Source organism: Salvelinus sp. IW2-2015, linkage group LG14, assembly GCF_002910315.2.
Source record: "Salvelinus sp. IW2-2015 linkage group LG14, ASM291031v2, whole genome shotgun sequence".
Lineage (NCBI taxonomy): Eukaryota > Metazoa > Chordata > Actinopteri > Salmoniformes > Salmonidae > Salvelinus > Salvelinus sp. IW2-2015.
The window spans coordinates 5,131,742-5,141,355 of record NC_036854.1 but is presented as its reverse complement, the minus strand read 5'-3'; the positions used below and the strand labels follow the sequence as shown (position 1 = coordinate 5,141,355).

The window sequence follows — 9,614 nt, the reverse complement described above, 5'->3', positions numbered from 1 at the left end:
TTTTCACCGCGGGGAGAACATTGTTGGTCATTCTGAAAATTGTACGGTCTCGAGCAAGACATTGTAACAGTGGGTTCTTGTGGCATTCCTCCCTGCATGTGCGCTAGCTGACAGGGGTGTACCATAAATCTAGTCCCGTGTACAGCACCGTTTATATTTCTACTTGCGGACACTACACTGTCACACCAGACAGAKAGACTGTGGRCGCGGAGACTGGGAACGTTCGATCACAAGGTAGGGTCGGTTGGGCAAGGGCACGAAGTACATTTGTACTGTTTCAATCATGTCTATGCATTGTTCTGTAATGTAATCGTTGCTAGCTAATACGTTTTAGAAAACTGTAGCTTGCTACGTTATTTTCAGACTTACTAGGTGGAATAGTATTCCGTAATAACCAAGTAACGTTAGTTAGCTAGCTAATTTCAATAGCTAGAAATTGGAGTAACGTTAACTAGCTAGCTAGCTGTTATGCTAAAACTGCAGCTAGCTACTGAAATATGATCCTAGCAGCAAGGACAATAACAATATATGAAATATGATCCWAGCAGCAAGGACACAGAAACAGCTAGATTCTAGCAGAATAAGAGCAGAAAGAGTATTCTACCCAGCCCAGGTCTGACGTTTTCAGTGTCCTATATGGGGGGGAACGAAATGCTATGATTGGCTGCAAGACTGGTTAATGTTTGCTAGCAAGTTGGCTACTACCGGCTAGATGTCCAAAAGTAGTGCACCACCTAGAACAGAACGAAGGAGTAGTAATAGGCATGTAGTAACCATATCATAATGCTGACATTTATTTTGGTGCATCCCAGGTTTCTTATCCATCTACTAACTACAGTGACAAGACCATTGAAAAGAAACAGAGACAAGATGAGTAGTACCAAAAGGAAAGCAGAGGGGCACACTAGGAACATGGGCAAACTACGAACCATGAAGTCTGGAAGCTCCAGAACAGACTCAGAGAGAGACTCTGGCTTCTCAGGTTTGTCCTTTCACTCTGATGTCTTCACTCCCACCCTTATCGTCTTCTTTCTACTACACTTCCATTTATTAATTCCCAACTGTCTTCCCCCACCATATCATTGAAGTTCTCTTTATTTTCTGGTCCCGAAAACACCGAATCAATCTTCTCCTCCTTCCCCCTACAGATGCCAGCACCATAGACCCGACAGATTCTGAGGGCTCATCGCACTCGGTGTCCAAGAGAGAAGTTCAGCGCCCTGGATCAGTGTTGGGAGCACAGTCCTCACAGCTAGCTGTGGTGGGGGGGTCCTACTCCAACATGCCCCCCATGATCATCCAGCAGCCTCAGGTGGTCTTCCTACAACCTGTGGTCTCCCACTGCACCACCTCCAACCCCAAGGAGGCCTCCTCTAAACACCGGCGCCCAAAAAAGTTTCTTCCCATCCTCAGGTCCTACCCCAAGATTGCCCCTCACCCTGGGGACAGCTCGAGTTCCTCTGGGAGAGGAAGCTCTTGTTCTTCCTCCTCGGGGTCAGAGAGAGGTGGTTTGTCCTCCAYCCACCGGGAGCGCCATCACAACCACAGAGACAAACAGCAGAAGCAGCAGTCTGGTAGTTCTAGCTCTGGTTCTTCTGGTTCCAGCACCCTCAGTTTCCCTCCTCCAACTAGCTCTCTGTCCCCCTCTCCCCAGCGCAGGCTCGCCCTCTCCTTCACAGACTCCAGTGCCTGTAGCAGCCCTGCTAGACCCTCCCCCGCCGTCAGTAGATCAGAGTACACCCCCGCCCCGTCCTTGACCGTAACCCCTTCTCACACCCTCAACTTTGAGCACCCTGAGAAACTCAAGTCCCAGCCTCTCTCCCTCCCAAAACACGCCGCCACAACCGACAACGGCGATGGAGATGACCACGACATCAAGCGTAAGCGCTTCTGCAACACGTACAACATCCTGTCCAAGTCTGGCCTGCTGGACATCACCCTAAGAACCAAGGACCTGCTCCGTCAGAACCGCAGGACCCAGGGAGACCTGGACCGGCTCAAGGAGCACACCAACCTCTTCCTGCAGGCCCTGCAGACCGGAGACACCAGCATCTGGAGCAAGCTGCAAACCAGCCTCCAGGAAGAAGAGAAAGAGGCCGAAGAGAAAGGGAAGGGCAGTGGGCAGCAGAGCATCTTAAAGGCAGATACAGATTAGACCTGGACTAAGTAAAAGCAGGGTTTCATCTGTTAGATTGGGGAGAGACTGAGTTGAGGTGGGGGAGGCTTGGACTTGGGCTGACTGAGGAAGCTGGACCGGCAGTAATGTGCCCACAATGATCACGCAAACAGACAGTTACTCTGACCTTGTCTCCCTGCACTGCTGCCTGGTTCAGCTACCCTAAACAAGGCCAGGCAAACTCCCTCTACACACTAGCCTGCCTGCTTTACCCTAAACCAGGCCAGGCATACTCCTGGTAAACACTGTAGCCTGCCTGCCTTACCCCCCAAATCAGGCCAGGATGGATGGGAGGCTTCTGTATGATATGAAATCGCTCTATTCCCTATATAGTGCACTACCTTGACTCTATATAGTGCACTACTTTGATCCTATGTATAGTGTATGGGGAATAGGGTGGTGGACGTTGCATTCTCTCTTTTCTGTTGTACCCAGCCTGGCTCGCCTTCTTCCTGTCAAACCGCCTTCCTGCTTCTTAGAAGAAGTCTTGTTGTGCTCTGAGTATCTCTGAGATAAGCCCTAAGGGACTTTTTTACTGGAAGCTGAAAGTGCCCACCACTTGACACTTATAGCCGTCATCGTGATGAGTAAAATAGGRCTATATTGAAGAAGGCTTGCATGGTATAGTTAGTAAGAGTGCTGAGTGGATACCTGAATTAAACCCAACAAAACCACACGTTTTTGATGAAAATATATGGTGTTAATTTAGGCTCAAACAAATATGTTTATTGATACGTTTTACAATACCCACTGGGCACACACTGGTTGAATCAACGTTGTTTAAATTACGTGGAACCAATGTGGAATAGACGTTGAATGACGTCTTTGCCCAGTGTGTAGCCACTTATACAGTAGGTTTCCACTGAAGCACGTCTAAGGAGAATGGAAAGCAAGCAGCACAGAATTATTTTTTTCCCTCGTGAATTCATGGACTAAAGACAGTGATTTACATAAAGACTCCTTTAGGACTCTAGTGAGGATACTGTTCATCAAAGCATTTTTTTTATACAACAAAGACTAATGAAAGTCCCTCAAATGGAAGATGGGCTGAAATCTTTTTGTCATAACATTTTTTGTAAGASAATTGTCAAGACTTTATCCAAAAGCAGAATTTTATTTAAAACATTTTATTGTATTTGCACTCAAATAATTAGAAGGTAGTTCCAAAGGAATTTCTATGGAGCGTTGCTTCTTTTCTTCAAGGCAGAAATGAAGATTCATTTGAGAACATCGAACCTGCATAGCTTCTTTTTTTGCTAAAGGGATGTTTTTTACTGATAGTTTCAATCGTTGTCCTTTTAGTCGATGTTCATTTAAATATAACTAAAAGTGTGTTTACTGTGCTGAACCAAGCGCTTATAACATATACTTCTCTTCATAAAATGAATGCCTTGAAATAAAAAAAAAATGGTGTGGGAAGTTACTCCCAAGTAAGACTAGGTTGGCACTACTTATCATAAGGTTAAGTTATTTTTTATCTGTTATTCTTTGTGTTTTGTAATAGATACACCAACATACAGTATCTCTCTCCAATGTTTGGTCATTCATGGCCTTATTTAGACAATTGATTATGTGGTGTCAAGGACAAAAACYAATTAGTTCTCTATACGAAGACAGACTCTCAGACATACCTTAGTGCCACATCTTGACATTTTGTCCTGCAAAGCATCTTTAATGGTTTGTGTGCCTCAGAGTTGTTACAAATACAACGAATGTGATATAATTTGCTCATTTGCTAGATGTCATCTTGTGTAAATACTAGTAATAGGCCTCAGGTCAGCCATTTTAAAATGTGAGCTTCCTGAATTTATCATCTTTAAGAACTGAATAAGATATGTATTTGCTTGTTACCACAGTTTGAATAGGTGAAAAGTGTAAATGTTTGCTATTGTTGATTGGATACATATTTTGAAACTTGACTCAAATTGGGAGCTTTTTTTGTATAATTTTACCCTGCCTCCTTATCGCAAAGACATCAATTAATTGTGATTGTATTTCTCAATGTTTCAGTAGCACATTGGTAATAGCTCGTGATTGATGACAAATGGTCCATAGCCCTAACAGATAATTATGTACCAATGTTTTTCTATTACTATTCTTCTTTAAATGATACAGTACCAGTCAAAAGTTTGGACACACCTACTCATTCAAGGGTTTTTCTTTATTTTACTATTTTCTACATTGTAGAATAATAGTGAAGACATTACAACTATGAAATAACATATTCAATCATGTAGTAACCAAAAAAGTGTTAAACAACAAAAATATGTTATATTTGAGATTCGTTAAAGTAGCCACACTTTGCCTTGATAACAGCTTTGCACAGTCTTGGCATTCTCTCAACCAGCTTCATGAGGTAGTCACCTGGAATGCATTTCAATTAACCGGTGTGCCTTGTTAAAAGTTAATTTGTGGAATTTCTTTCCTTCTTAATGTGTTTGAGCCAATCAGTTCATTTTGTGACATGGTATGTGTGGTATACAGAAGATATTTGGTAAAAGACCAAGTACATATTATGGTAAGCAAAGAGAGTTCATTAGAGTTAGCAATCTCAGAAATTGCAGCCTAAATAAATGCTTCACAGAGTTCAAGTAACAGACACATCTCAACATCAACTGTTCAGAGGAGAGCGTGACTCAGGCCTTCATGGTCGAATTGCTGCAAAGAAACCACTACTAAAGGACACCAATAATAATAAGAGACTTGCTTGGGTCAAGAAACACGAGCAATGGACATTAGACCGGTGGAAATCTGTCCTTTGGTCGGGATGAGTCCAAATTTGAGATTTTGTTTCCTACCGCCGTGCCTTTGTGAGACCCAGAGTAGGTGAACAGATTATTTCTGCAWGTGTGGTTCCCACCGTGAAGCATGGAGGAGGAGGTGTGGGGGTGCTTTGCTGGTGACACTTGATTTATTTAGAATTCAAGGCACACTCAACCAGCATGGCTACCACAGAATGTTGCAGCGATACGCCATCCCATCTGGTTTGAGCTTAGTGGGACTATTATTTGATTTTCAACAGGACAATGACCCAACACACCTCCAGGCTGTGTAATGGCTATTTGACCAAGAAGGAGAGTTATGGAGTGCTGCATCAGATGACCTGGGCTCCACAATCACCCAACCTCAACCCAATTGAGATGGTTTGGGATGAGTTGAACCGCAGTGAAGGAAAAGCAGTCAACAAGTGCTCAGCATATGTGGGAACTCCTTCAAGACTGTTGGAAAAGCATTCCTCATGAAGCTGGTTGAGAGAATGCCAAGAGTGCAAAGCTGTCATCAAGGCAAAGGGTGGCTACTTTGAAGAATCTAAAATATATTTTGATTTGTTTAACACTTTTTTGGTTACTACATGATTCCATATGTGTTCTTTCATAGTTTTGTGAATGTAGAAAATAGAAAATAGAAAGAAAAACCCTTGAATGAGTAGGTGTGTCCAAACTTTTGACTGGCTCTGTACATTTTCTAAAAGGATGGACATTGAAAACACTCTTTTTGCAGCTAAGCAAATCAGAGCATCCTTTAGTTTGAACGATGATCAGTGAATGCATTATCTGRGTTTGTGTTGCTGAAGATAAAATTTTTGTACTTTTTTAAAGATGCATTGCTTGCTTAATAAACTTTATTTCAAGGAACATGATCTCTGTCTGGTGATGAATCATGATAATATCTGAGTCAATATAGCTAATTGAGTAGAGAAAATGGATGAGATCCCAAGTGAACAGACAACTGACAGTAAAAGAAAAACATACTAATAATCCAGAGATGGGATGTGAATGTTCTTCCTCTCACTTCAAAGCAGGAGCGTAGGCAAGCATGTTGACAAGAGGTAAGAGTCCACATTTACATAAGAAAGCTATACTACTTTGTGGTAAGCGCAGCAATGCACACACAGCAGAATAAGGTATTGTGTGTAGATTTATGAGGGAAAAAATGTATTAAATACATTTACATTTACATTTAAGTCATTTAGCAGACGCTCTTATCCAGAGCGACTTACAAATTGGTGCATTCACCTTATGATATCCAGTGGAACAACCACTTTACAATAGTGCATCTAACTCTTTTAAGGGGGGGGGGTTAGAAGGATTACTTTATTTTATTTAAATACATGTTAGAATAAAGCTGTAATGTAACAAAATGTGGAAAAAGTCAAGGGGTCGGAATACTTCCCGAATGCACTGTAATGCATGATAATTAATGGCATTCTCACAAACAATCGCAACATTGTTTCAATAATATATAGAACTTTCCTCGCAGCTCTGGTATATAAAGCTTTTTTGAGGCCTTGCTCACAATTCATTCTGTGGCAGCACKATGACCAAACGATATACTGTATGTGAGGCTCTTGATCATGTCTTTGATCATGACACTGGTGAGGAYGAGAGAGGCCAGGAAACTGACAGTGAAGATGCATTAGAGGAGGAAGTGTCAGAAGTTGAAGACAACAGAATATGATCCAGACCAAGAGACAACCGATGTGAAACAATCCAGTGATGAGGAAGAGGGCTCTGCTGAGGTTGTTACATTCCGGTCAAATAATGGGAATTTGTTCTGGTCTTCATCCCCACCTGAGAGGAGAGGTCGGCTGTCGGCTGAAAACATCAGAATGACCCCAGGGCCAACGAAATACACCATATCCCGGGTTGGTGACATAAAATCCTGCTTCGAACTGTTCCTGACAGAGTCAATCGAAACTATAGTGATAAACATGACCAACTTAGAGGGGAGACTTGTTTACGAAGACAACTGGAAAGAGGTAGACCGGACAGACGTCCAAGCATACGTGGGTCTCTTGATTTTGGCTGGTGTGTACAGATCCAGAAACTAATCTACCACCAGTTTATGGGATGCAGAGTCTGGTCGGGCAATTTTTCATGCCACTGTAAGGGGTGCGTAACTGACTGCAGGGAAGTCAGGCGCAGGAGAGCAGACATGGGTAACAACCGGAGCGGTTTATTTAGGCAAAATGAACTGCACCCAGAAACAACAAAATACGGGTTGAAATAACCCGTCGCAAACCAGCTAGACATGCACAAACACTTTACAACAAACAATTCCACACACAGACATGGGGGGAACAGAGGGTATTATACACGTCACGTAATGAGGGAATGTAAACCAGGTGTGTGGGAAAACAAGACAAAACAAATGGAACATGACAGATGGATCGGTGATGGCTAGGAGACCGGTGACATCGACCGCCGAACGCCGCCCGAACAAGGAGAGGAACCGACTTCGGCGGAAGTCGTGACAGCCACTATGTCACTCCAGACATTTCACGTGTTGTCACGGGTGATTCGCTTCGACCACCGTGATACAAGACCAGGCCGCTGTCAACAAGACAAGCTGGCAGCGATCAGAGAGGTTTGGCACAAGTGGGTACAGCGCCTGCCACTCACCTATAACCCAAGWCCAGACATCACAGTGGATGAGCGTCTGGTCACTTTTAGGGGACGCTGCCCAATAATCTGTCTGTAAACAATTGTTTACTATAGTTTGTTAACAAGAAATTTGTGGAGTGGTTGAAAAACGAGTTTTAATGACTCCAACCTAAGTGTATGTAAACTTCCGACTTCAACTGTACAAGAGTCAGAAGCCAGATCTACGGCCGCCAGAGACAGAAGAGACAAAAGGTGCAATCTGTCTGCACCAAGAAATGTCAAAACGAGCATTACCTGCCATAAATGCAGTGCATATATTTGCAAGGCACATGCAGCAACCGCCACGTATTGTCCAACATGTGCATGAGAACACACAAAATGTAACCACTAACCAATTGTTAGTAATACTGTTATTGTTACTGTTGTTCTTTAATGTGTTCAGACATTAATTTTGTAATATGGTAAAGTTTTCTTGTGTAGTTTTGAGCCTATGTCCTTTCTTTACTAATAAAATCKTACCGMTCAGTTTTGACCGGGAACACAACAGATGTTATTTTGTGCCACTATTTAAACATTTGAAATGGTTTCAAATCAAATGTCCTTGTTAAACTTTGACACAGAGTAGTCTTATGATAAATAGCACAATATGTTTAATCTGAGTATTTGTTATAGTCAAAATAATCCATACATTATGCTTTTTTTTACTCAAAATGAGTTGTATGAGCTCAGGTCAATGAGGCCTACAGGCCATAAATAGCAAATAGAAGTTCACAACGTGTAATGTTCACAAGAACTTAAGTTGATAAAAATATCTAACAACATTAGGTGATAYTATATGTATTATTATTATGGATTTATAATCAGCTATAATGGGGCGGTCATTTTGGACTGGGAACACAGAATGAATTAACATGAAACCAAAACAACAGAAGGGTTAATGTTATTTAGTAGGCCTGCTTTGTCTGTCCTTAATTATTACATTGCTGACGACGTCTGTCGTTATGTCTTGATCAAAGTCCATGCTTCTTGCTATTATTATTTCGTATTGCTCACGCATGTATACCGAGCGACAGTTCATTAGAAAATAAAATTACAAATGTAGATCGTTTATTTTGATTGTACAAATGTTGTMGCATAAGTGTCGGAAGAGAAGTTTTGCTACCCTCGAAAATGAAACAATATATGGGGCAAGCGAATTATCCTACCTTCATCTAAATCTGTGTCTGGAATAAATGCAGGCAGTATTACCCAGCCATGAATTAGGCTATTTATTAGCCTATTTAGTTGATCATTTAATAGGACTAAGTAAGTAAATCATGTGCATTTTCATCAGTTGGGGTCGTTTAACAATGTGTGTGAAGGAACATAACGATGTGCTCTGAGATGCACTCAGAGTGATAGAGCACCATAGGTTTTGGCTTTACCACCATTTAAGGCACGCCTCCAGGTTTTCCGATTACGAGTATCAAGTATGATAAAACGAATATGAGTACCACGAGATCGGCACACCCCTATTTTGTAGTATCTTCCCTCTCGAGTAATGGTTGCTATAGGTAAACTACCTGGTTACAACATCCGTGCCTGCTGTGCTGCAGTGTTTCCAGAAATGTMGTCATGTAGCATCAGGGTGTAGGAAGGAGCAGCCTAGATGTACCAGGTGTGGGGGGMTTCCATCTAGTGGAGACATGCCTGGAGGACTAGCCCAGTCAGTGTAGTAACTGTGGAGGAAATCATAAAGCCAGGTCGTCAGAGTGCCCGATAAAAGTGAAACAGGTGCAGGTAGCTAAACTCAGAATAGGACAGASTGTTACTTATGCAGAGGCAGTGAGAAGGGTTGAGGGTGGAGTGGGAAGGAATGCTCCCTCTGTTGCCTTTACAAAAGGACCAACAGTGAATGTTCCCATTACAACATGGGGACCCATGAACTGTGCTTTGACAAATCCAGGTTTCTGGCCATCACAACGGTTGTAAATTGGGCTGCGCAAAAATGTACATTGCTTTAGAAGCAGCTGAACGAGACCCATCTGCGGAAGAMCTACAGAAATGTTGGCAGA

The 9,614-nt window shown here is 42.4% G+C and overlaps 1 protein-coding gene across 1 annotated transcript; it reads left to right on the top strand.

Moving 5' to 3' along the window:
* On the top strand, nt 1-2,469 carry LOC111972740 (CLOCK-interacting pacemaker). The gene is made up of 3 exons (XM_023999802.2): nt 1-234; nt 813-982; nt 1,149-2,469. Exons 2-3 carry the CDS (start codon nt 871-873, stop codon nt 2,153-2,155), a joined length of 1,119 nt encoding a protein of 372 aa, XP_023855570.1. The 5' UTR covers nt 1-234; nt 813-870; the 3' UTR covers nt 2,156-2,469.
* The last annotated feature ends 7,145 nt before the right edge of the window (nt 2,470-9,614 follow it).